Genomic DNA, 27,818 nt, shown 5'->3' on the forward strand with positions numbered 1-27,818 from the left:
AAATTCTAAGGCCTGTGCTCTGCAGGAGGTCAGACTAGATGGCCACACTGGCCCTTCCAGCACTTAAAAATCTATGGTCCTGTGTCTTGTCTTCCAAAGAATAAAGAGTCCCTTATGCCACACAGGTTGCTATTAATGTAGTAAGATATCTCCTTTTGTGTACACTGAAAAATGCCACTTCTGTGGTTCACATTCTGAAACATTGGTGCAGGACCAACCAGTGATGGATTTACTCCCACAAATGTTTCTCTTAGGGAACTGTGGGGCAAGGCCACTGGTACAGCAGTCCTTGGAGGGTGTGCTATGTGCTATAATTTGGACCTAGGCACCGTGGCATGTCTTTATGGGTTATATCTGTTTAATTGTGAAATGGTGTCTTCATGTTGTTGTGTAGACTCCAGACTACTGCTCAGGCTGAAACTCGCTGACTCAAAGAACCCCTACTTTGTGTGTGAATTCCGTTGATTGTCATCTAGCTGATTCAGTTTTCCATGTGATTAGTACTGCATATTACTGGTTTTCACTCTCTAGTTACTTAACTGACTTTAATCAATGACTAATTTGATTTGCCCCATTTCCAGCCTTTTGCTGCCACTTAGCCATTTTTTCAGACTGCCGCTTAGGTTTTTTTTTCTGCCTGGTTCAGTTTACAGCCATAATGTCCATTAACACTTCATTTTACACCTCTGTCATTTCTCTCCTGACTTGCTGCCCCCCCCGCCCCCGCTCTTTGTCCCTGGTGGGCCGGCAATACTGGTACAGTTAAAATCATTTAACTTAAGGTATACCAAAGAGCCAAAATGTAGTGAAACCTGATCATGGGACTTTAAAACTGTCTTCTGCTTACCCTAATCGTCATTGTGTCACAGGCCTGAACACTGCAAGAACCATATTTAGAGGCAGCTGTGAAATGTATAGCTTAACTTTGTGGTCAGGAAAAATAACAGGATACAGCTGTTAGGGAACTGTTTCTATCCTGGTAGATACTAGGCTAAGTCATAGTTTCCTAGCATTGCGACATAGAAGGAAATGTCATAAACCCGGGTTTCAGAGTAACAGCCGTGTAAGTCTGTATTCGCAAAAAGAAAAGGAGTACTTGTGGCACCTTAGAGACTAACCAATTTATTTGAGCATAAGCTTTCCGATGCATTCGATGAAGTGAGCTGTAGCTCACGAACGCTTATGCTCAAATAGATTGGTTAGTCTCTAAGGTGCCAAAGTATTCCTTTTCTATAATCATGGGTGGCTCATGGGCAGGTTTTGTGACCATTTAAATTGGTTATAAGGCCCCATCTACAGAGCAGCCCTGTCACTGTTCCCGGTTACAACATAGCTTTTCCTCAGAATAATCAAAGCATGGTTTACATTTGGTGGCGTTGACTGGATCTTGGCTGTTCCCAATGGACTGTGTAAGAGCCTTCGCAGACAGGGCTGAATCCTCCCAAGACCTGTCTCTACTACAAAGCGGAGCCATGATTTAGCTGTCACCCTGGTATGGTTGTGGAATCAGTTGGGCTTTAGATTGCGAACTTCCTAGGGAGGAACCCTGTCTTGTAAACCACCCCCACACTTACGACACTGTAGAAAGCCACCCCTTGTGAGAAGGGATTTAAGTATAAGAATACTTACAGATGGGGAAACTGAGGAACTTGTGTGAGTTGCCCAAGGCAGAGCCAAGACTAGCACTTAGCAATCAGGCATCCAAGACGACTGCCACTGTAGAAGCAGCCCGTCCACTTGAGGCACACACTAAATGTGTCAAGCTTCAGAAGCACACGAGATCACTAGCAAGTCTTGAATACTCATGCTGGTGGGGGGTGGTAACTTGTCTGCAAGTTGTAGGCATCTGGAGGAAACAGCCCCACAAGGAAACGTAAAACAAGTGGGGAAGCAGGTACCATAAAAATCATTAAAAACCTGCCACACTGCTGGGGAGTGAGGACACCCATGCCAAAGCAGCATGAGTTCCCAGATATGGGGCCCTGTATAAAGTCCTGTCCTGTGTAATCTGTTCCGAACAGAGCTGGAAATGCAGAGCCTGATGACTAAAGACTGGGGATTGGTGGGGGGAGGTGTTTGAAAAATGCCAAGCTAAGTTTCATTTGACAGATATGGGCTAGGTTCCCTGTGAAACTCCTGAACAAAGTGGGGGCTGCGTGGGAGGAGAGGATACAGAACAGGAAATTCCACCAGGCAGCCTTTCTCTCCCTTGTTCCACTCCACCCCCTCCCTGTTTAATGTACAGCTATCTCTTGGCTGGTTTTGGTTCTGATACACTGTTATTGCCCTTTAGTTGGGGACACAGTATCTTTCACATCACTTTACTGGCCTACTCCTTTCCTCCATTTTGGTAACAGCTTTGCTTGATTATTTTCTTCTGACAGAGCAACTGTTGGGGAAATTTAAGATGTCAAACTTCGTTAGCCTGTCTCAATCTTCTACTGCAATTAATTCAGATTATCTTGTCTATGCCGCCTGTGCTATGGATTGAAAATTAGCAGGGTAATAAATGACAATGTGGTGGGATTGACTCCTGGGTAATAGTGACACAGCCAGATACCTAGATAACTGTCTAGTTGGGTGCCACAGGGTTGGGTCTTATCTCTAGAGAATTGCACAGGACTGGTGGCCTACGATTTGGGTTGTGTCCCTGGCTTTACACAACAAGATTGTGACAAGCCTAGGTAAGTCACGTATTGGTCTGGGGTATTGGGGATTTGTGTTTTGGTAGCATCTAGGAGCCCCAACGTGCTAAGCACTGTACAGACATGGAACAAAGACTATTCCTGCCCCAAACACCTGACAGTTCAAGTACCTCTGTGTGCTTCCATTGCTGCTTTATAAAACAGGGCCACTTGCTTACCCCATCCCATGGGGTTTGGAGAGACTTGGAGGCAGAGACTTGCCAAGCCATGTCGAGGGGATTTTGGATGCCCAGTGCCCATTCCAGTTAGTCCCTTAGGCAGCTTTGAGCATCTTAGTCTAAACTCTCATGTTTGTAAAGCAGAAAATGCTGTAGATCTTACAAATTAAAGCTCTGCAATTGTCTTCTGTATGAGAGAAAAAGTATGTTAATGACACTCATATGATGCTAAATCAGGAGAAGTAGCAAACAGTAGCGAGGGCAGAGAAATAGCATAGGGGGACCCAAAGAGATTTAAAAACAAAAGGAGAATAATCTTATAAAACTGCAATCTAATCTGAGGTTAAACATATTCACTAGGAGCTAGAAACCTAGAGAGCAGTAATGCTGAGAGATCCAAAGTTCCTAGCAAACAGTGAAATAGGCATGCAGCTAAAAAGGCTAATGTTGTTTTAAGCTGGATGTGTGGAAGCATCTAGTCTCAGGCTATGTCTACACTACAAGCACTTCAGCGGCACAGCTGCAATGCTGAAGTTATGCTGTTGTAGCATAGACATTTACAACAGTGACAGTTTGCTGTAGTAAATCCATGCTTTCATGAGGCAGTAGCTGAGTCTACAGTGTCTATACCAGGGTTTAAGTTGGCTTAACTATGTCTTTCTGCAACATAACTTGGTCGAATTGAGGTTTTAGGTGTAGACCAGGCCTTAGAAGCTCTCACTTTTCTGCTCTCTCTAACTCGGTGGTGTTACTGTATCTGGAATACTGTTTTCACTTTGGAAGGTGTAACACTTCCTGGAAGGTGTAACACCTAGAGTTCTCGGAGATGAGTGAGAAATTATCAGTGGTCCAAAGGGATGAGCAGAGGAAAGATTAAGAGCTACTAGTTGACGCATTGCCAACTCTACATGGCTTTTGGCCTTTCTCACTTTATCCCTACATGTTCTGACCTCAATAAGGTAGCTTTCCTTGCTGATCCCTCCCATCTTCCACTCCTTGTAGGCTTTCTGCTTTTTCTTCATCACCTGTCTGAGATGCTTGGTCTACAACTCCTGCCTATGAATTTTTTCCCCTTTCTTGGGATGCAGGCTTCTGATAGTTTCTGCAACTTTGACTTGAAGTAATTCCAGGCCTTCTCCGCCTTTAGATCCACAAGTTCTTCAGTCCATACGACATATGAAGGAGGCCTGGAAAGACCTTTTTCCCACCCAAAAAACCCTGCTTTGTGCTTTTACCTTAACATCAGGGATGTCAAGTCAGGACTCCCCTGGTTTTGCTGCAGGCCTTCTAGGAGGTCTCAGGTGTTTGCTGTGAGCTTTGCATTAACTGCAGGAGTGAGTGTGGAACTTTTTAACAGAGGCTTCCTTTGTCCAAAATATTAGTCATAGATGCCTTGGGCTGTGTGGTTCGCCTGCCCCACCCTTTGGGAACTTGCCTCTCCCTCCCTGGGGAAGAGGAACCAGCCTGTGCACACTTCAGTCAGTTTTGGCTCTTTCTTGGTGGATCAGAGATAAGCTGAGTGGTTTTGTGTGGGGAGGAGGAGTGCTGCTGAGACTGGGGAGGCAATCGGCAGGGGGTGGGTGGGGTACGCGCAATTGTTTAAAGAGGAAGTGGGGACGAAATTTGTATCTGTCTTGTCTTCAGATTGTAAGCGCTTTGGGGCAGGGACTGTCTTCTGTACACATGCAGTGTCTAGCCTAGTGGGGCCCTGATCCTTGTTCAGGGCTGTAAGGCCTTACCAAATACAAACATTTAACTTTGTCTTAACAAACACCAACCAGAAGCAAAGCTTGAAGCAGTCTGACTAAAAACCCCTTGGCAACTACTGTAAGACTAAGAGTTCTCCAAGAAAATGAGGTAGAAAAGAATGTTCTTAAGGTGTTGATCCTTCATAAGAGAGCTGAATCTCTGTGGGGTTGAGCTTGGCAGCTGTTCTGCTGGCTCTGGGATCACTTGGGTTCTGTGGTTTGTAAACAAACATCTATCCTAATCGTATTTTTTCTCCTTCCCATAGGGTCCTTGATATCTGCCCAGGTGATGGACAAAAAAACCATTCAAGTGCCTGAGAACGACCGTAAGTGTGGAGTGCTAAATTAATAGATTCAAAGGCCGGAAGGGCCACTGTGATCTAGTCAGACTCCCTTGGTAACACAGGCCATAGGTCTTCCCTGAATTAATTGCTGTTTGAACTAGAGCAGATCTTCTGAAAAAACAATTGATTTAAAAATTGCCAGTGATGGAGAAGTTATATTGATTGCTGCCCTGTGCAGTCAAGGTGTAGTTCCACCCACTGGCCTTTCCCAGCTGGGGAATGATCTCTCAGGGCTGGTCTACACTGAAAACTTACATTGGCAGAGCAACATCTCTGAGAGGTATGAAAAATCCACCCCCCTGAGAGATAGCTATGCCAGCCTAAGCCCCGGTGTAGACAGCACTAGGTGAATGAAGAATTATTCTGTTGATCTAGCTACTGCCTTTTGGGAAGTTGGGTTAACTACAGTGACACGAGAATCCCTCCTGTCGCTGTCGTGTCTATGCTCAAGCTCTCAAACTGCTACTGTGGCCTTGCTTCCTTCGAGCAAAAGTCAGTGCAGTGATCTTTAGGAGCACTGATAGCTCTTAGCTCACAAACTGCAAAGATTATCCCTGGATTGGTTCCTGCCAGCTGGTTTAGTTCAGTTGTTTTCAGCTTTGTGAAACGGGCCCTTGTAAAGCACCAGCTAATATATATAAAAACTGGTTTAGATGTGATTCTGTTTGCACGTATTGAACGTGATCTAGTCATGACCACTTGTTCCTGAGATGCTGTAAGGTCAGTTCTTCAGCTTGGTGTCCATGTGGATTCCACTGCAGCTGCATGTGCATCTCGTTGGCATGAGTTCGGTTTCTTTTGAATAGTTGTGCTTGTTGGAACCGCTTATCTTCTCCCCGCTCTTTCCTGGCCCCTTCGTGCTCCTGTTTGAGGGCATAAAAGGCAGAGCAGACGCAATCCTCCCTCACTTCCCTTTGATGCCCATGGCAGCAAGACAGGACTGAGCGAGTGTCTGATCTAACTGTGAACACGGTTACTTTTTAATCAAATTTGTAAAAAAAATCTTCATCTTCACGCTCCTTTCATGTGGATATTTAAAAAAAAGTTACTGAGGAACCCCTCCCCCTGCCACATCTCATGGCAGACTTCAAAATCTGCCTATCAAGGATGGACGCAGTCAAGGCAGCTTCTGCCTGTGGGAGAGCCACCTCCTGGATGGGTGCTCTGTGGTCAAGTCCTTTTCATCCAGGGTCATTCTGCTCAGGCTGCATATGCTGGAGCAGTTCACATGTGTCACTTAAGACACAAGTGATGGCCACTACCACTGTGAGGCTAGTTAAGCAGTTATCGGCCAGCGCTCTCTTGAGCATAGGGCATGCTCCAGGATCGAGCGCTGAGAAGAAAGCAAAGAGAATATTGGCAGAGCTGGCACAAGTGACTACGATGCCAATCACTTCCATATTGGCAAAGGCCTCTGCACTGAAAGCCGCGGTACTGACACTCTTGACAAGGACAGCCCTGGTGTCCGCATCGGTCACTCTGGCGCTGGCCTCCCAGGCAGTAAAGCTGGCATGCGTGCCCGTACATAAAGATGAGACGCACTCGTGGGACTGGACAGAGCCCATATATAGCACCAAACTTGAAGGAAGGTCCCAGAAGGAGGAAACAAAACCTCTATTCAAAGGCCAGAGCATCTGAATCCTTGACACAGGCTATGAGGGACCCAGCACCAATCTTGGCACAGTTCTCTGCTCTGGGGTAATCTGGATCCCCTCCAGACATGTTCCCTGTGCGGCCCCAATGGCACATTGCCTGATGACACTGCTGTTGGAAGAGATACTCCTCCTCACCTAAACCATGTACTCCTCTTTGCTCAAATTGAGTAAAGAGCCCCCTCTTCCTTAGGAGAGAGAACCTGTAACCGGAGTCGCAGGGGGGCCACCTGAGGTCACTCAGTTAGGGTGAACCCCAGAGAATGGGGCAGACAGCCCCAAAGCTGGTGGATATTACAATACCTACATTTACCAAACTAGCACAAAACAGCTTCTATAACACCTCACTGGTTACCCAGAAGCCAACAACACAGTTCCCGTAAAGCAACCCAGCCTTAGGCCTCCACCCAGACACGCAAGTCAAATATAATGAGGATTACTGAAAATCTTATTCATCATATAAATTTCTACTGAAAGCTTATGCTCAAATAAATTTGTTAGTCTCTAAGGTGCCACAAGTCCTCCTTTTCTTTTTGCAGATACAGACTAACACGGCTGCTACTCTGACACCTACCTCCCAAGAGTTTTCAGAATTTGTGCACAGGTTATAGTCCAATGTTTACATTCAGGGTGGTCCAGTCAGGACTAGGATCTCAATCTTGGGTTTAAGCTTCCCCTGCATGAAGCATCAATCAGATCTGAGATAAAAAGGATTAGGACCCAAGGCATCTTTTTGCAGTTAGGAGTCCTTAGGTGAACAATAGGCAATCACGGATACTTTGAAGTGGACCTATTTCCTAAGCATTACTGGTAACGCTTTGATTTAGTTGGTGTTGGTCCTGCTTTGAGCAGGGGGTTGGACTAGATGACCTCCTGAGGTCCCTTCCAACCCTGATATTCTATGATTCTAATTAACTACACAGTTTTACATAAGGCAGTTATCCGTTAGGCAGTCTATCACAAACTTTAAAGTGACATATAGCCAGTGACATTATTTCACCCAAGACCCATCTAAATGTTAATATTCCCTTTTGATCTCTGAATCAACAGCTGTAGTGACAGACAGGAACTGACTGTTTACATGACTAACATTAAACAAGATACAAGTAAACATACAATTTGTATTGCCTTTAATTTCTAACAACATAGGCTAGAACTTTGAAATGCAAACCTATCTACCATGGAATGGCCCTAATTACCATTCAAATCTTCTAACATGTCCCTAAAGGTTGGCTTTGGGTTATATAGCCTGCAAGCTGCTTAACCCTTTCTGGCCATATGTCATACTTTGTATAAGATTTGCTGCAATTATATAACAGTGGTAACAACAATGGTTTGCATGGTCCTATTTTAATCAGACAATGTCAGATCCCAAGGAGGTTGCTGGGGAGCCTAGTACCCATATGAAGTCACTTTATCTTTACTGGGGACCATCAGCTCTTATGTCTGGGAGCAAGATCCCTCTCCCATGTTTCCAGAAAGGAAGCAATCCTGTTCCCCAGTGGCATCATTAACCAAGCCACCCACATCAGAACCAAACATGGGCCCACAAGAGCAGGAAGCAAGGGAGGGATCACAACGACACCCGTCTCCACTCAAGGACAAGGCAGTGACACCAGCCCCAGTCCCAGCAATTGAGTTTAAAGCTTTTCAAGACCTCCTTTCCTGCATTGCAGAGACCTTGGATACCGAGACTACATTTATACAAGAGAAGTCTTTATTTTGAACACCATGATGCTGGCCAGAATCACCCTTCCTATTAACAAGGGGCTTCTGGAACCGGCTAAAGGACTGTGGCAAATGCTGGGCACTTTTCCTCCCTCTTTGACAAGGGTGGAGAACAGATACCAGTGCCCCCAAAGGGCTTTGAACACACACATGTCCATCCAAATGCAGAGTTCCTGGCTGTTGCGTCAGGAACAGGAGAAATCACAGTCCACAAAAGGCATGCCTAATGACAAAGACCCCAAAAGTTGGATCTCCATGGACACAAGGCATACTCATCAGCCTCCCTCCAGCTGGCAAATTACCAGGCCCTGTTCACCAAATACACCTTTCTCATTTGGGAGAGGGTCACTCCGTTCCTATCCAAGATCCCTCAAGATAACAAGGACAAGTTGAAAGAAGAAATCAAGGAAGGCCAGATGGTAATGAGAGCATCCCTACAGGCAACCAAGAATGCATCTCAGATGGCCACTGTCATCACTACGAGATGGGCCTCGTGGGTACAGGCCATGATAAAGGGCCTGCCCTTTAATGGGATGGAGCTCTTCAACCAGAAAACAAAGTATTCCAGTCCCTCAAGGAAAGCTCTGTGGTTCTTAGGGATTTACACACCTAAAGGAACCCTTACAAGTAGCAGCCCAAGCGGAGAGACAGGTCACCATCCTACTAGTGGGCTCGACAGCCAGAGTACACACAAAGAAAGAATCCCAGATACTCCTGGGGGCCCCCATCTTCCATCACCTCAGTGCACCAGACTCCCTATGAGGCAGCAGATTTGACAGGAGCATTGGGAGTTGCATTGGAGTCAGCGTGGAGCCTGCATCCACCTTCAGGAACCGCCTTGCCCCTTTCCACTAGGCCTGGGCAGCCATGAGAGCCAACAAATGGGTGCTAGAAATTGCCCATGGCTCTCCAATCCATTTCCACACATTACCGCCTGCCCCATCCTCCTTCAGAGATCCTTGTCATGAGAACCTATTACAGACAGAAGTGTACTAGTTGCTTCAAGCCATAGAAGAGATGTACTGGGGAAGAGGATTATACTACAGTTTATATACCTTATTCTGAAGAAGAAAGGAGTTTTTGTCCTATCCAGGCTTCATCCTAGACCTGAGAAGATTGGACACATATAAGCCCAATTCAGGATGGTAACGCTTGCCTTCATCATCCCATCTCTTCAGTCTCAAGGCTGGTTTGTGGCACTCTGCTGACAAGACACGTACTTCGACATAGCCATCCATCCGGCTCACAGGAAGCACCTAGGACTCACAGTGGGGCCCCATTGTTATCAGTGCAACATTCTGCCTTTTGGACTCTCCATGGCACTGAGTCTTCACAAAGTGCCTCGCGGTAGCAACAGCCCATTCACGTTTACCCTCACCTCGACAGCTGGATGATTGGTGGGCAAATCCCAGGAGGAAATGGCGGAAAGCCTGGACTACACACTATCCCTATTTTAGCTCACCAGGGGGCCCAGCTGAGCGAGGGAAAAAATCTCTTATCCCACCACAGGCAATAGAGTTCCCAGGAGTTTTGACTGACTCTGGATCGGTCAGAGCGAGCCTTCCTGGAGACAGGTATAGTCCTGGGACCAAATCAAACCAGGCTGACAGTGCAGATGTGTCTGGGGCTGTGGGGCCATAGGCTGATGTACACATACATAACACCGCTTGCCAGGTTTCACCTGCGGCTACTCCAGCTCCTGCTCAAGTTGGTCTTTTTCCCCAATAAAACAAGAAGGTTGTGGTTCCGCCACAAGACATAACAGAACTGAGAAATGGTACGAACCCCAGTGCTCTGCTCTGCCCCCGCCCTGGTAAGGACTTTAATCACAGATGTATCAGAAACATGTTTGGAAGCCTACCTATATCATCTACAGATGCAAGGAACTTGTTACCCAGGAAACTCGGGGCTCCACATCAGTGCCCTGGAGCTCAGGGCCATCAGGCTACCCTGCACGCCACCTTCCTACCTGCTCTCTCGAACTCCACAGTGCACATCCTGACTGACAACACTTGCGACACACTACCTCAACAAGCAAAGAGGTGCACATGTGTCTCCCCTATTGGGATGCCTTCAAGCTCTGGACGTGGTGCTGCTGACACCGGATAACCCCAATAGCTCTCCATCTCCCAGGAGTTGGCAACGACCTGGTGGACTTGCTGAGCAGAAAATCCATGGCTAGTCGGGAGTGGTCCCTGGAGAGATGCATGATAGAGCCAAGATCCCACTACTGGGGAGCTCCTGTGGTAGGCCTGTTTGCCACCCAGGAAAACACAGAGTCAGCATTTCTGTTCCAAAGGGGGCAGGAGTGTGGCATTATTTCCCAACACTGTCCTTCTGCAATGGAGTCCAGGTATCCTGTTTGCCTTTCCTCCAATTCCCCTGGTCCCAGCATGATTTCCAAAATCAAGAGACCAAGCCCCAGTTGTTCCTGGAGCTCCCAGCTGGCCCAGGCAGTTTTGGCCAATGGATCTTCTGCCAGTGTCCATTCAGCCACCAATCCTGTCCAGACCTGATCTCCCAGCATCCTGGCCAGATACTCTATCCAGACCTGAAGTCTCTGTACCTGACTGCCCAGATGTTGTTTGGGTGAATGACACAGATGGACTGCTGAGACAAGTCCAGGAGATCCTTATACAGACCATTAGCTTTTACGCACTGGACTTAGCTGCCAGGGCAGATGTAAAGTTTGGGAGAGCAGTATTACAATCCCTATTCAACTGATGCAGTTGGCTCTCTTCGTTCCCGCTGTCCAGAGGGGACACTGATGGCCAGCCACCTACAGTGGAATCGACACTGATACTTTCAGAAAACAGACTGGTTCCTACCCTGCAGTAACTGTGGTTCTTCAAGATGTTGCAGTCAGGATGGATCCCACAAGCCACCTTCCACCACCAGTTTCGGAGTCATCCGCTAATGCGGGCTTTGAGTTGTGAGGGAGCCGAAGGACGTGCGTGGCCCTTGTTAAATGATGTTGGAGGCTGAAATGTCGTTCCCTTCGGAACATTCAGGCTGCAGCTCAGTGCTTCTGTCCTTGGAGCTTCAGTGTTATCAGTACTAACAGCAACTAAGGCAGCCTGCTCATTCAGCAAACCTCTGTTACTCGTAAAGAACGGCCATCGGTAGGGCGACAAAGGCACTCGGCCAGGTTTATTGTCCTCCGGGCAGTCCTAGCGCCCTGGCTCTGTGGTTGCAGGCACACTGACACGAGTGCCCAGTCAGTAGCCGGAGTCTCTGCTGTCCCCGAGGTCACACAAAGGGTTAAGGCGAGTTGCCCCGAGTTACCCCGACACTTGTAGGCTGAGATAAATAACTTGCGTACCACCTTACGTGTTCCATGACATCTGCTTTTTACCTCCCGTTGTTCCTGATATCTTGGAAAAAAACATCCCTATTCAGTATTCTGTCACCCCCCAATCTAGTACAAGATCAGATGGTTTATCTGTAGTAGCTGGAATATATTTACGTAAATATCTAGTGCCTAGTACACTGGCAACAACTTTGACAAGTTCATGCACTGAATAGTGAACTTGTAAGTATCTGCTTTAATACACGGCCTGATTTTGGCTCACAGCCTCTGGTTCAGGACACAGATCTTGCACCAGGCTGAGTGCTCCAGGCTCTCTGTCTGCTAGAGCCCTGAACAGATACTGCTGTTCAAAATATCTGAACTCATGCATATGAGACACGTGCACCTTCTGTGGGACCCACACTGACGACATCTCAAACACGCACGACTGCTGTAGGGTAAGAAACTGTTCTCTCCAGCGGTAAAGACACGCGGAGTCTCTCTGCACTCAAAGCAATACTACAGTAGTTTTGGTGAGTACTGAATCTTTGAAATTCAAGTACTCCTTGCTCTAGAGATTCCAGTGTCCATGTCTCAGACGAAATGTAGATGAACGTTTGGGGCTCAATAGCTGTTGTATCGGAGCATATTGGTGAGTTTCAGGGTGGAGATGATGCCTGAGCGCAAACAAGATGACTGAATTAGTACAAAAAGAAAAGGAGGACGTGTGGCACCTTAGAGACTAACAAATTTATTTGAGCATAAGCTTTTGTGAGCTACAGCTCACTTCATCGGATGCATTAGTATAGAATCTGGAATGGCCTCTGGCAAGTTGAACTGCTAAATCTAGGGTAAAACTTTCAAACGAAGTGCCTAAGCGGCCAGATTCTCAAATATATTTAGGTGCTTATTGATGTAGATAGGTGCCTAGTGGGTGTTCAAAAGCACCTAGGTGGGCTAGAAATGTAACTCCCATTGGTTTCACTTTTACAAATCCCAAAAGGTGCATCCCTGCATCTTTAGGTACCTAAATACCTTTGGAAAAACTGGCCCTGAGTGACTTAAAAGTGACTCCTAAATCATTCAGGCATGTTTTGAAAATGTTAACCCTAGGTTTTTTTGTTAATGTCAGTTGCCAGTGACAACTCCATCTCTAATTTCCCAGGCATTCAAGAAGGAGCGGAACTTAGCTCCACTCTGCTTCGGGCTGCCAATATGATGTCCGTTTTCTAATTTATTAATATTGGATTCACACTTACAAGAACACTGATTTGTAATCTAGTAAATCTCAATGAGTTCCCAGTAGTTTCAGATACAATACTTGTCCCTGTTAGTTTCTGCAGCTTCACAATCAATTTCCTGTTTTAAGTTTTCCTAACTGAATTTCTGCCCTTTCGCTGATGGAAAGACCCACATAAACTGACCACACAAAGCAGCATTGAAACGGACTATACCCAAAGTGCTGCCAAATGCACGAAGTGAACGAAAAAGCTTGTTAATGTTTTTGTTCCAGTGATTTTAGTATTGCATGTCAGCAGTAGGCTGCATTTTCAGACCCATGTGACGTTAACATGGTGGCCCTCAGGAAATGGTAGATTTTTTTTTAAGGCCAGAAGGGACCATTAGATCATCTATTCTGACCTCCTGCATCTGACAGGCCAGAGAATTTCACCCACTTACCCCTATATTGAGCCCAGTCACTTGTTTGGTTAAAGCATCTCTTCCAGCAAGGCAGCCGGGACGGATTTGAAGGCATCAAGAGTTGAGGAATCCATCACTTCCCTGGATGGTTCCAATGGTTAATCACTCTTTTAAAAACAATACAATATTGTGAACAGATCTGACTTTTTCCAGCCATTGGTTCTTCTTCTGCCTTTCTGTGCCCAAGAGCCCTTTAATACCTGGTATTTTTTTCCCTGAGAGCATACATATATGCCATAATCATGTGATCTTGCAATCTTCTTTTCAATGAACTAAACAGGTCTTTAAGCTTCTCACTGTTAGGCATTTTTTCCAACTCTTGGGATTCAGGAAGGATGATCCCTTCACGCTACGTGGTAATTGGTCCTGGGTATAAATGAAAATCTGGCTCCCAGTCCCTTTTAAAACAAATGTTGTTGGCTTAGCTCTGCCAGGTGTTTACAGATAGGATCTTACTACGTTTGGGATGCAGTGCCAATGCTGACTTATTGCTGTGTCTTTCCAGCAATTGAAATACCCTGTGCTGCGTACATGTCGAAAAGCGGAACACCCAGGGTCGAGTGGAAGTTTGAAAAGGGCTCTTCAATAGTGCTCTTCTATTATGATTCCAAATTCACAGGTACGTGAGTCCATTGTACGGAGTGTCTGAGGGCCCCTTTACGGTTTCTGGTCCAGGTGTTGGATAAGCACAGGTTATACCAGCTGGTTGCAGTATCTGAGGCAGGGTGGATTATTTTAAATCAGAGCGCTTTAAATGATCGATTTTTATCCTGTTTTGCATTTGTACTTTTTAGTTATTTTCAATGGTGGCTTTAGCAGGGTGGATGGCTTCACTTGCACCCACAGATGTCATGAAACAAAGGGTGCAAAACCAGAAATACATTGTTTCCCAGCCGTATGTGAATGGCAGGCCCCAGTGGGTGGAGCCTGCCCTGCACCCATCCTGGAACATCAGCAACTCCATGCATCGGGTCACAATGTCTGGTGTAGGAAGCCAGGCCCAGCCTTGCGAGACAAGAGCCACCGCTGTAGTTAGGGTTTCCAAGTGTCTGGTTTTCGACGAGAACACCCAATGGAAAAGGGACCCTGGCGGTGCTGACCGGGCCATTAAAAATCCAGTTGTCAATGCATTGGGGCTAGCAGGCTCCATGGCATGGCTCCTGGGAAGCGGCTGGTATGTCCCTCTGGCTCGGGGCTGGCCAAGGGGGCTCCATGCACTGTCCCCACCACAAGTGCTGGCTCCGGCAGGGGCGGTGTCTGCTGGCGGGGGCAGCTCACAGAGCCACCTGGCCACCCCCAAGCTCGAGGGACATGTTGCCACTTCCCGGGAGCTGCCTGAGGTAAGCACCGCCCAGAGCCTGCACACTCTTCCTCATCCCCCTGCCCCCCATGCCCCAGTCTGAGCCCCCTCTCGCAACCTGTGGACCCCTCATCCCTGGCCCCATCCCAGAGCCTGCACCCCCCAGCCAGAGCCCTCACCCCACCCCTTGGCCCCATCCCAGAGCCCCCTCAAGTACCCCAAATCCCCCCACCCCATTCGCACCCCCTCCTGCACTCCAACCCCCTGCCCCAGCCCAGTGAAAATGAGGGAGGGAGGGGGATGGAGTGAGCAGGGGTGGGGCAAGGATGTTCGGTTTTCTGCGAAAGTTGACAACCCTAGCTGTAGGGATGAGTGTGGGGCAGACTCACTCTCCAGCCTGCTTCACCACACCAGGGCCGGGATTAAGGTTTCAGTGCTGGGTCAAGGAGTGCTGCTGCAGGTGGTCGGTGCCCCCCCAGTAGCTTAGTATAGTTCACCTATTGAATCAGGAGGCTGCCTCCACCCCATGGTTATTTTCCTAAAGAAGCATTGATTTTTAGTAATTGGTATTCATTAAAATATGTTCATTTGCAACTAAATATAGCTTTACCCTAAGTTTGCTGGTGCTCTTTGCTAAGCAGGTGGCTCCACATTTTGTTAAGCAATTATATAGCTTAACATACATTTTTTTTGTTTGAAAATGGGAAATTAGGCATTTCTTATTTACTTGATTACCTTTTTTTTGTGTGTGGGGGGTTTGTGTCAAGCTCTGTTTGGATGGAGATCGGAATTCAAATAAGGCACAATCAGCATTTAAACATTTTTTAAGCAGTTCATAGAATCATAGACTATCAGGGTTGGAAGGGATGTCAGGAGGTCATCTAGTCCAACCCCCTGCTCAAAGCAGGACCGATCCCCAACTAAATCATCCCAGCCAGGGCTTTGTCAAGCCTGACTGTAAAAACTTCTAAGGAAGGAGATTTTACCACCTCCCTAGGTAACGCATTCCAGTGCTTCACCACCCTCCTAGTGAAATAGTGTTTCCTAATATCCAACCTAAACCTCCCCCACTAAATGAAACTATCTTACATGCACTGAATAAATGAGAAAAGTTTAACATTTGTTTAACAAATCAGTTTTAAATGCTAAAGTATTATCTCTAGTTTAGTGAATTGAACTGATTTGTTTCTGGTGACCACGGCAAGATTTTTAGAGCTAGTAATCTCATTCCCTCACACCTGCTTTTTATTCATAGACTGGAAGAAGAAGAAAAGTTTTTCTGCTTTTTCAGCTCCCAGTCAGTTTAATGAATGAACTAATCATTCAGATGAATCGGTTAATAAATGGAAATAGGAAAAAAATATTCTCTCTGCACGTGCAGAAGAGGCTACTGCTGGTTCTGCAAGTCAGTGAACTCTGGTTTCAAGACTTTAGCCCGTGACTTCCACCAGTTGAGTGATCTGATTTTCTATAAAACTTCATCAGTGAACATACTGTTCATTTTTTTTAAAAAAAATTAATTTAAATGATAGACAATAGTAAGTTTTTGGCCTTAATACTGGTTGTAGTAATTTCAAATTTAATTTTTAAATAGGTTTATCCAATTTAAAATACAATTTAAATTACACTTCTTTTAATCATTGATTTTTATCCGCCCTGATCCAAAGTGAGGTCTTTAGCTTGGGTCCTTCTGAACCAGTTCAGTCTGTAACTTCCCAATATGGGCAGGAAGCCACAGGGATTGGCAGCAGTTACCCCGATTCAGCTACTCTTTCCCGCAGTGCAGTGCTTCACATCTGGAAATTAGCCAGAAGCTCCTTTTCCTAGTAACAAAGCTGGACCCAATGGGGTAGGTGTTTCAGGAATCCCAGCATGCACTGATGGTACCATGGCTGAGCTATGCTGTACACATGTGCTAAGGTGTTACGAAGACAGGTGAGAACCATCCTCTGTCCTAGTGATGGCTTCATCACCTTCTGTAGACCCCTTTGTTGCTCAGCCATGTCAGCTGAACAGTTTGAGAACAGTCTTTTAATGTGACTGGTGTAACCTCACACCGCGTTCTAGATTGCTCTGCCTGGAATCGGCTTTACCACTGCTAACTAATTTCTTAAAAGCACTGAGCACTCGTGGGAAGAACTATGAGGAAAGAAATGGGGTGGAATAACCTCCTCACTAACTAACTAGTTCATATCTGCCAGCAGCATAGCATAACAGAACCCATCCCTTAAACCCTGCAACAAACCCCTCTATCCCCTGGCCAGCTGTGATTGGGCTGGCTTAGCTATTGGACATAGGGGCTTGTAGCTTCCTCCTGCAATGGGGAGACCTCTTGTTGTATTTGAACTGAACCGAACCCCATTTAATCAGCTCTTCTCCTTACCCTTCTCTCTGCTCTGAGGCTGGTTTTTGGGGCTCTCCGCTTCTCCACACCAGCAGCCTGTTCTGGCTCTCATCTGTATTCCTCTACTTCCAAGCGCTCTCAGGCTCTTGCTGTTTCCCCTTTCTCTGCAGACCCCTACAAAGGCCGTGCTCAGTACACACCCACAGGCATTCGTTTCACTTCGGTGACTCGGAAGGACACAGGGAAGTATATCTGCGAGGTCCTCTCGACCGGGAGCGGTGGCAGTGGTGAACTGAGCAAGTCAGAAGTTGACCTCATTGTCCAAGGTACTAATGCCTTCCTGTAATTACCACTTGGGACCGGTTGCCATGGCTTCTAGTCTCGGTGAGGGGGGGCCCTTGGGGCCTGTGGGCAACGAGTGTGTTTTCATGGAGTTTAAGATCAGAAGGGAGCATTATGAACTTCTAACCTGCGTGGTACAGACTGGGGAACCTTGCCAGTGACTTCTGCCTTAAGGAGGTTATTTTTCCCTGCTAAGAGATGCCACTGAGCCCAATGGCTCATTTGAACAGAGTTGCTCTCTGCACAACGTGGCATCGTCAGTGGATAGCAAACTAGCCTGAGGTCACTGAAACAAGACACTTTCCACATTGGACTTAGACTCTAGGGAAGCCTCAATTGTCTGAACCTGACTATCTGAAATTCTCACCCATGTCCGTTGACCATGGACCTGCAGGGCCACAGCGGCATGCTATTGGAGCTCTAGGGCCTTCCTGAGAGCAGCGTCAGTCCTGCTGGAATACAGCCATGAAATAAGGCTGCTTTGGGCAGTGGCAAGTATCCTGTAATCAAATCAGGCTAGCCAGGTTTGAAGAGGTGCCCTGGGGAAAGCCTAATGCCCGGATTATCCAATGGTTTCAAAAGACTCCGGTTCTGTTGGCTCTGCATCTTCAGAACTGTTAAACACAACTGGTTGTCGAGGAATGTCTCCCACGGGTCAATGCATAGTCCATTAGGTGGCCATGAAGAAACAATCCTAGCTACACGGGGGCACCATTATTTCTGTAACACGCACTCAGGAAGTCTGACACTGTAACTGTTCCCCCTGCTGACATGGGCGGGCCTGTGCTTATGTTGCATTCCATACTAATGGCTTTTAAGCAGAGATCCCCTTCATACATATGTGCTGTCAGTGCACTTCTTCACACCTTGAAGACTCCCTGTCAGCACCAGTCTGAACCTTGGGTGTATTGTCTGCAGAGACCAATGGAGACTGACCAGTCCTCACCCCGGAAATGGTCCCTTCATGACTGGGCTGAGGCGCCTGGCAAAAGATTAGGCGGGGGAGATTGCACTACATTTACCATGCCTGCTCTGTGGCCGTACCCAGCGCCTCACTCACAAATGCTGTCAGTCTAGCACCTTTCACCAGCGCTGCAAAATCATCACCGAATGGGAGCCCAGTTTTGGACCAAACTCTGTTTCCTTCCTTCAGGATCGCAGCAGTTTTGGTCAAACATTTTGTTTTGACAAGTTGCTCCATCAAAGTGGGATGGACACTGGCTTCGCCCACACAGCCAGCATCGCACCTTTCACCTGTCAGCGGGGGGGCTCCTGCCAGCAGTGGGGCTCCTTGGCAAAGCATTAATTTCTGGTCAGTGACCCTTCTCGCCACATGCATTTGCCACTTACGTTGAACGCTGTGCACCCGATTCTCCATCTCCCTGCTCCTCGTACGGTTGTTTGCACCAGAACACAGTGAGCTGCTCTGATTTAGTTGCATTCCACACCCATTCTGCAGTGCCGTAAATGACTGCCCAGGGAGCTGGGCAATGGAAGCTCCAGCTCAGCGAGTGCCATTAATCCTCTATTGAATTAAAGTGCAGCTAGTTCAGAATCCACGCAAGGAAATGCTGCTCTCTGTGGAATGTGTCCAGGAGATGAAGACAATAGTGTGGCTGGTTTTTAAAGCAAAGTCCGCTACTATCTGTAGCTATGCTGACATGAGTATTACAATTACCATGAGTATTACAATTCTACAATTACCGAACTAAATGTAGAAGTCAATCAAATGGGGATGTTCAGATTGCTCCTGTAGATCTATCACTACAAGATAAAAACTTCCTCAAAAGTTCAATACAACCATTATTATCAGTTCTCAAAGAAAGTAAATCACTGCTGATACAGTCAGCAGATGACACAGAAGTGAATGGGTGAAGTGATAAAATTGAAGACGGGGCACAGATCCTGAGTAATCTCTGGTAAACTGGACACAAACAAACATGCATTTTAGTATGGCCAAATGGGGGGTGGACGGGATAGTTCAGGGGTTTGAGCATTGGCCTGCTAAACCCAGGGTTGTGAGTTCAATCCTTGAGGGGGCCATTTAGGGATCTAGGGCAAAAATTGGGGATTGGTCCTGCTTTGAGCAGGGGGTTGGACTAGATGACCTCCTGAGGTCCCTTCCAGCCCTGATATTCTATGAAAGTATAATCAAGCTTTAGGGCAGCACAGAATCTCTGCATGGGTCAGGAAGGAACCACTTTTCACTCCTTCCCCATCTCAATTAAAGGTGCATTATCGGGGAATGACAGTTACACTGGCCTGAGCTCTGGAACTTCACTGATCAACCCTGGAGCAGTGCCAAGAAAGCCCTGCCAATGGAAGAGGGCCCAGCCACTGACTTAGTCCGTTGGCTCATGAGCCAATCAAGCTAGACATGGATTCTGCTTTCTGTTTACTTCACTTAAAATGATCTGGCCATTTGTTTGCCTTCGTGTCACTGAGCAGGTCCTCTAGTCTAATCCAGTCGGTCATGGGTTAATAAGCGCAATTTAACAAATGCGAGTGACCGCGTCTTGGGTGTGTTTAGGACGGGGGGGTCATAGTGGTGGGTTCAAAGCTCTGTAAGGTCATCTGTAACATGTGCCTCTTTGCCTTCTCCGCTGGCAGTGCCTCCCTCCAAGCCCGTTGCCAAGGGGCCCACCTCGGTGACAATCGGAAACAAAGCTGTGCTGAAATGTGTGGAAACAGATGGGTCTCCACCTCCTACCTTCCAATGGTACAGGGACAACATCCTGATGCCCTCCAACCCCAAGATCAATGAGAAATTCAGGAACTCCTCCTACACGATTGACACCAAGACTGGAGTGCTGGTACGCATGGGGGAGGGGGCTGCCTGACTCATGGGGAGTTTATGCCTCTGTCCATGCCTCCCTCACGCCTTCTTTCCCACTCCAGACGATTGAGCCCGTAACCAGCTTCGACACGGGGGATTATTTTTGCGAGGCTCAGAACAACGTCGGGACCGCTCAGAAATCTGAAGCCATCCACTTGGAAGCCAGTAAGGAAATGGGGGCTTGCAGAGCCGGTGGGTGGGTGTGTGCGGACGTCCACACTGGGCTCTTTGGAAGTCACTTGCAAGCTTACAATAGCCAGTACTGTCACTGCCCCTTCCCGGCCTCCTGCAGCTACTTCCTGTACTGGCTGCGGTAGATTAAAGGTTGGACAGTGCCCAAGTGTCTTGATGGGAAAAGAGGCATGTGCTCCGCTGGAGGGGGTGGGGGAGAGCCTGGAACCAGAAGCCCATTGGGCTGCCCTGCTAAAAGAGCACACTTCGCAGAGAACGGAGTCTCCTGAGAGCTGACAAGTGGTTCTTGGCGTGTCCCACCTCCTACATGACCTCTGGAGCTGGGCCGCCATAGAGACAGACCCAGAGGAGGCTCCCGCCCTAGCCTAGTGCACCCTGGGATTGGGAGTGACTGAGGTTGGGGATGGGTGTTTGCTGGGCCCAGCTCTGGTGACAAGCATTCCAACTGTCCCCTCCTCTGAAAAGCTACCGTGCCATCAGCCCCTGTTCCCTGGAGCTGCCCAAACCATCCTGTTTTCCACCTTTTGGTCTGGTTTTAGCCCTTTGTAACATTAGGCCCATACAGTGGCGCTCAGAAGACTGCAGATCTTCGGGTGCCAGGTCCATGCTGGTGCTGCCTTCCCAGGCCACAGCCAGTTCCCCTCCGAATGCCTGAAGACTTTGTATCAGGGCAGGGCTGAGCTCACTGGAACCACATAGCAAAGCAGCAGACGTGCTCGCAGGCTCGTCCCAGGCTAGGCTGGCCAGGGAATATTGCCGTTCTCAAACTCTGCTCTTCCTGCTGCCACTTGCAGATAGGTGGAAGCAGCTAGCTCTGAACCCAGCTGTGTGGCAAGGGGCTGGTGACAGCTAGGCAAGAAGAAATGGAGGTGGAGCAGGCTGGGAGCTGTCGTAGTGTGAAGGGGGCCTGGCTCAGACCTGTGAGTGGGACAGCAGCAGGGTTATAATTACAGAACCCCCACTTGAGATAACTAGCCCAGAGCTTCTCAATCTGTGCCCCGCACAGTGCTGGCTGGGAAGCTGGCGGGTTCCCCAGGGCAGGCTTCTCACCTCTAGCTGCTTAAACCATTAAAGGTACCTGAGACAGGGTGATTCCACCTTGAAGGAAGGTGGGGCCCAGTCCCCCCTGGGGACTGCAACTAGACAGGTTAAATCCTTTGCTGGTGTCACTCTCCCACGGGGGCAGTTCCACATGCAAAAGCATTTGGGATCCTGTGGCATGCAGGGGGATCTGTCCACATAAGGTCTCTGCATGCCGCACTGACGTCTTTCTCTCACCCAGCTGAAGTCAACGTGGGCGGTATTGTGGCAGCTGTGGTCGTGCTGCTAATCGTGCTGGCTCTGGTTGCCTTCGGCATCTGGTTCGCCTACAGACGTGGCTTTTTCAGCAGTAAGTATTAAGCTACCCGCGTGGGCTGCGAACGTACCTCTCCCTGCCCCCTTCCACTTGCACTCAGCCACTCCCATGACATAGGTAGTTCCTCTGAGCCCCCATCAATTCCCCTGCAGAAGCTAAGGCACACGCCGCCGGGCAGGGTGCCGGGCAGACTGCTGCAGGCTAATGAGCGCTGGCTGCTACTGCTGCTGAAGAAACTATTGGGAGGAGCCATTGCATGGCAAGGTGTCTCTGCGAAGGGGCATCTACGCAGTGGGCAGAGTCTCCTGCTTGCCAGGAGCTTGAAGGCTACCTGTGATGCAGCAAACCTCGGCTGCCTTTCAATGAGGAGGGGCTGCCTGCGGAGTTCTTGACCCTATTGGGCAGCCCTCCATCAAGCCCCCTTTGACTCAAGATGGAGCACTGCATGCTGGGAACTGTAGTTCCTGGGGTCCCCCAGGCTGTGGTGCAGAGCTTGCTTGGCTGTGTCATGGTCAGGCCTGTGGTCCCCCCTTCTGTGAATCTGTCTCTCATCCCCATGCACGTGTGGCCTGTCTGCTCTTGGCCCAGCCAATTGAGTGCACTCTAAAAGCAGCGTGGCCCCCCGGAAGCCTGTGTTGCTGCCCGCTGTAGCAGTGCCAGGGTGCCACCCCTTGGAGATGGGACGTGTCGCTCAGCTGCCAACATTTAACCGTCTCGTTTTTTCTTTTTTCCTTCCAGAGAGAAGAGGGTAAGTGGAACCTCGCACTCTGTTCAAGTGTGCGCCTTGTTCTTTGTCCGTCCTCCAAGCCTCTTCCATCCCTCTTGTGCTCCTGGCCTGCGGAGATCCTTCTAGCGCTGTGGAGTGGGTAGAGTATTCCCCTAGGGAGCCAGGACTAGCCAGACTCTGCCACCTCCTCCGTGGCAGTTTAAATGCAGCCTGGAATCTCTTCCGTGCAGCAGTTAGAGTGCAAGGTGCCAGAGTGTACCCCAAGCTCCTCCTCCTACCCCGCTGTGCCCCAGAGTAGCTGCTGTGTGACACGTTGCTGGCCCCCCCGCCAGGTGGGATCTCTGAGTCTGGAACAGTGGGGAGACTTTGACCTTTCCTCTTGGACGAGGGCACATGTTTCTGCTGTCCCCACCATGGGTCGCTCCTACCCTCTCAGGTCCACACTCCCCTGTCCTAGCTCTATTCCATCCGCATCTTCCAGCTGAAGACAGGAACCAAGCCTCCATCAATGCAGTTTTCCCCACCCGAATGGGTCAGCAGGTGGCATCTGGGTGGAGCACTGTCTTCCCCTGTTCTCCAGATGGCAGTGTTGTCTTGTGTCCCCACCTCTTGCTGGCCTGGTGAGCAGAAGGCTGCAGAAGGGTCAGAGCAGGGCAGTGTGTTGCCTCCAGACCATGCCAGGCATAGTCTCCTTCCCTTTACCCAAAAGAAGTCAACATCTCAGGAGCAAATAGCATTGTCATGAGCTTGAAAATTCCCCTCTGCACAGCTCTGCTCATGTACCCGATCCACAGCCCCCCACTTATTTGGCCCTGGACTCCCCTTCCAGTTCTGCCAATACCCCTCAGTCCTGACCCTCCTCAGCCCTCACTTCTGTGCCATTCTGCTCCTGGCCTGATTATACCAAGTTACAAGCTGGTTCTAACATGGGGACTGAGTAGATCCCAAAATCTACTTGGCACCCAAAGCAGGCTGGGTATCAGGATGAGGCCTCTTAGTTGTGTGCTGGATATCGGATGGGGAAATAAGGATGGAAGGAAGAGACCAGTCTGTAAAGCATCTCTCCTACCAGAGCTGGGGGGAGGCTGTGTCTTGCCTGGTGGGGGTTGGGAGAGAAGGGGCGAATCAGGCACCTCCCATGTATCTTTTGTGAGAAGTTTGACATAGCCTGGTAATTAACAGCAGCTGCCTGCTAACTTGCTTCCCCATCGTTGCTGGCTGTCTGGTCCAATACTGGCGGGGCACAGTGGCACAGCTGGTGGTTGGGGTGGGGTCCGAGGAGTGATCAACCCTTGTGAAGTGTCTTAGTTTAATTCTTTCTCTTTTTAGCAGCACTAATAAGCAAGTTATCTACAGCCAACCCTCCAATCGGAGTGACGTAAGTAGAACTGCCAGCCAGGCGGCTTTGCTCTGGCAGCCCAGAAAGTGTCTTGTCCCCAAAGAAATAACTTTGTTCCTGGCTTCTTGAGTGTGAGGTGTGCGATCAAATGGCCTGCAGGCTGGGACTGGTGTTTTGGCCACACCTTAGAGAGGCAGGGTGTAACCCAGCCGCAGAGCTGGGTTACAGCAGTGACCTACCCATGACTTGTGGGCTTTATGGAGTGTCCGAGACGCACCTCGCCCAAAACCGCCCTATCACGCTCACCTGTATGACCTTGAGCATGTCACTGAGGCTGTGTCTACACTTAAACAGCTAGCTGCTGTTCTTCCATCGACCTAGCACTGTCTACACTGGGGGTTAGGTCAGCTTAGCTACATGGTTCCGGGTGTGGATTTTTCACACCCCCAAGCAACATAGCTGGGTCAACTTAACGTTTGGAGTGGACCTGGCCTTAGTCTCTATGGCCCAGACCCACCAAGGTATTGAGGCTCCTAACTTCCACTGAAATAGAGCCTAAATACTTCTGTGGATCTGTGCCTCAAGTACCCAGTTCCTTGTGCAATGGGGATAGTGAACCCTGAGTCAAGCCCATTCCTTCTGGCTGAGCGAAAGCATCGGGCCAGGGGCATCCTTGATGCCACTAGCTGAGGGAGAATTAGTTTTCTTCCCCCCCAGTTAGAGAACCGGTCGGTCTGGCAGCTGTGGTGCAGCTTATCAATGTTGTGTGGAATTAAAGAGCAACAGCCCCCGATTTTTAGAATGAAAACCATTCCCACAGACACGTAAGTTGGGGTAAGGTAGCTCCAGTGCATTGCTTGGCCATGCAAGCCATTAAATCAAGGACCTTTCAGTAATGCTATGCCAAGCTCCCGACTAACCTTACTCATGTGGTAAATAGGCAAAGGCCATCAAAGTGAAACTCCAACGCAAGAGTGAAATTGAATGACTAATCATTGCAGTGAGAAATAAACAACTAATTTTAGTGTCTGGAATTTAATTAAACAATCAGCCGGAGGCCATTCTGAGAGTCAGATGGAGACTGGGACGTGGGAAGTGGTGTCTGCACGCTGAGTCCTTTGTCTGTCATCAGACTGGGGGTAACACTTCCAAAAGCACCAAAGTTCTATTTTCAAAAGTGACGTAGGTACTTAAATGCCCCACGCGCCAGATCCCTAAGGGATGTAGGTGCCGAAAGATGCAGATAGGTGCTTGGGTGCTTTCGGAAATCTCCCTCGGTGCCTATCTGCATGTTCAGGCACCTAAATGCCATTAAAAACCTGGCCCCAAGCACCTCATCACTCTTGAAAATGGGACTTAGGAGCCTCTTAAACAGGAGTTTTTGCACAAAAATGAAAGGAAAATCATGTCTTTGCTGAGAGCCCAGCACCATTTGCTGGTCTGGGGTAGGGAAAACAGGAGTTATTGCTAGTGGTAAAAGTCAGAGTCAGGATCTGGGAGTTAAAGGGTTCTGTGCCCAACTTGGTCCCTTACACCTACTGTGCCTCCACTCGGGCATTTGTTAAATGGGTGCAATACGTCATCATGGTGATTCAGTTGTTTAACAGCCTGAGATCCTTGGCTCAGGTATGACATACGTGCAGTTGGTGCGTTCTGCTCTGTAAAGCAGTGCAGCCACTCGGGCCGCTTCCCCAGAGTACAGGTAGATCTCCCATGGGCTCCACACAAGGCACAGAGGGACGTGTGCGTGACAAGACCCAAACCCTGTGTGCTGGTGACACGGACTGATGCTGGAGATGGGCTGCGGGAGGAGTTGCAAAGTTGATTCTCACACAGGACTGGAATAACAGGGGGTGTTGCCAGGCCAGCTTTCTCCTAAGTGAACAGCCAGCTCTTCCCTGACACATGGCAGCTTTGCAATGAGAGAGGTTGAGCCCATAAACATAACTTCACCTGCAACCTAGTCTGTGCTTCTACCCAGGAAACCCAGTGCTCTCCTGCTGAGCCACTTGGTGGTAACTGCAGCTTTAGACCTGCCCCCAAGAGCTCAGTCTAGGTAGACAGGCTCGACAAATAGGGTGGGAGAGGAAACAGGCACTGAAAGCAGAGGTGACTTGCTCAAGGTGGGAGGCAGAGCAGGGACTGGGATCCAGGTCTCCTGATTCCCAGCCCAGTGTCCTCGTTGCTGGAACTCACTGTTTCTCCTTGGCTACCCAGTGCCATGAGCTTTTCTCTCCAAGGGGCTCAGGGATGGGGGCAAAGGGAGCAGGTTTGTTTTGAAGGATTCACTGTAATTCATGTACATGGGAATTCACTGTGTCTTTCTTTCACTCCCCCAGGGAGAATTCAAACAGACCTCGTCCTTCCTGGTGTGACATTGGCCCAGGCTTGGATCCCCCTCTCCTGCCGACGTCCTGCCCCTTGCCCCATGAACTGCTGTAAATGTTCTGTGTGAACTACTGTAACACTGAGATTTTAAGTTTTTTTTTTTAAGTTACACCTAGTGCCTTTTTAGTCCTCTTCTAGACTCTCCCTGTCCTGTAGATCTGTGGGGCTGGAGTCTTGCCCTCTGCGCTGCAGGCAACTTCGCATAAACCAGCGTTATTTTCCTAAACGACAGATGACAAACCCAGCTGCTGAGCACACCCAGCAGAGGGGCTCCCCTGCTGCTTGCTGGCGTTGCAGATTGCTCACCCTGCTTTGGGGATGTCTGCTAGCACCAGGCTTTCCCAAGGAGGGTGAAATTCAGCCCATGCAGCAGGCCAGCGTGAGGCCTTTGCAGCACCGTAGTGCCACTTAAGCCTATCGGAGGGTTTTATGCTGCCAGAGGTGGCAGGCTGGGGAGCCCTGGTTATGCTAAAGCACTGAATGTAGGGAATGCAAGTATATTTTTGTGACTGTAGAAGATTGTTGTGTGGTCCCCACCGTCACTGCTATACTAGTGTGTCAGGATGTCATCTTTGTGGTGTCTGAACTGGCTGAATTCTACAACTCAACTATATCCCCCCTGCTGTCTGTGTCCCCCCCCATCCCCCACCGAAAAAGTGTCCCCATTTTTCCACTATCTGGTCACCCCAACCTCAGTATGAATGGCAGGAGTCTTGAACCACCACGCATCTGGATCCACTGAGAAATACTTGTAGGGAACGAGCCTGTTGCAGGAAGCGGGAAAGGGGCTGCTGCAAGGCTGCGGTAGATGGTGCCTCATCCGTGGAATCTGTATTTTTCTCTTGCGGGGCTCCAAAGCAGACTGGATCGGTTACCAGGAATAATGGAGGTTGGAATCAAATCCTTCACTTTGTTGGGTCACAGTGTGTAACTACCCTGGCAAGAGCTCTTCAGGAGGCTGTCCTGCAAGCAGAGGCTGTAGGGCCAGACTCCTCTCCCAGCAGCTGGACAGATGTAACTGTGCGGCTGCTTTTTATTACAGTTCAGCAAGAGAAACCTTCCCAGACCTTAACTTGAAAGCCTGAGACACTGTAATAGTCACTTTTAAAACCACTTTAAAATACTTGTGTAATTTTATCTATTTGTAACTGGAAATAAACCCTTTGGTTTGAGTTCAGTCTCCCCGAACATTTGGAAGGAGGAAGGTGGGGCTGGCTTGCTAGGATGTGGAGTGGACTGCAGCTCTCCTGCCCCCTGCTGGTCTGTGGTGGAAGTGGGGGGACTGCACAGTAGTTCTCTGCATCTAACACAGTGGTGACACTCAGACCTCAGTGGTTCAGGAACCAAATTAGCAATCGACAATAGTACTCTTCATGTTTAAACGGTATGACGGGAAATGTTGAGTTTTCATATATTCTTCTCACAGCAAGATGACGGACCAAGTATTTTATCAACTACAATTGGTGGTTAACCTAGTAAAAGCATCCTGATTGGTTGGTGGTTCATCACACGGAGTTTTAACGTCCTGTGCTGCACAGAGCTGCAGGAGACCCAGTAACGAGCCTCTCGTGAACCTGTCTGAGGATCATTGAGATCTAGCAGTTGTGTTGGCACCTGAACTGGGGGCACTGGGACTCTTGACGGATTCAGGTTGAATTCAGCATAGTT

The 27,818-nt window shown here is 48.6% G+C and overlaps 1 protein-coding gene across 2 annotated transcripts in view; it reads left to right on the forward strand.

Moving 5' to 3' along the window:
- F11R (F11 receptor) overlaps nucleotides 1–27,322 on the forward strand; it is a 49,025-nt gene extending 21,703 nt beyond the window's left edge. Inside the window, exons 2-10 of one of the 2 annotated variants that reach the window (XM_073323465.1) lie at nucleotides 4,878–4,937; nucleotides 13,831–13,944; nucleotides 17,140–17,295; nucleotides 19,922–20,124; nucleotides 20,210–20,312; nucleotides 21,622–21,729; nucleotides 22,435–22,444; nucleotides 23,753–23,801; nucleotides 26,102–27,322. In XM_073323465.1, coding sequence (XP_073179566.1) covers nucleotides 4,878–4,937; nucleotides 13,831–13,944; nucleotides 17,140–17,295; nucleotides 19,922–20,124; nucleotides 20,210–20,312; nucleotides 21,622–21,729; nucleotides 22,435–22,444; nucleotides 23,753–23,801; nucleotides 26,102–26,137 — 839 coding nt within the window. In that variant the 3' untranslated portion in view covers nucleotides 26,138–27,322. Of the gene's footprint in view, nucleotides 1–4,877; nucleotides 4,938–13,830; nucleotides 13,945–17,139; nucleotides 17,296–19,921; nucleotides 20,125–20,209; nucleotides 20,313–21,621; nucleotides 21,730–22,434; nucleotides 23,802–26,101 lie in introns of those variants that run through there. The other variant, XM_073323464.1, reaches the window with a different exon arrangement.
- The last annotated feature ends 496 nt before the right edge of the window (nucleotides 27,323–27,818 follow it).

Source organism: Lepidochelys kempii, chromosome 24, assembly GCF_965140265.1.
Source record: "Lepidochelys kempii isolate rLepKem1 chromosome 24, rLepKem1.hap2, whole genome shotgun sequence".
In the NCBI taxonomy this organism is placed as follows: domain Eukaryota; kingdom Metazoa; phylum Chordata; order Testudines; family Cheloniidae; genus Lepidochelys; species Lepidochelys kempii.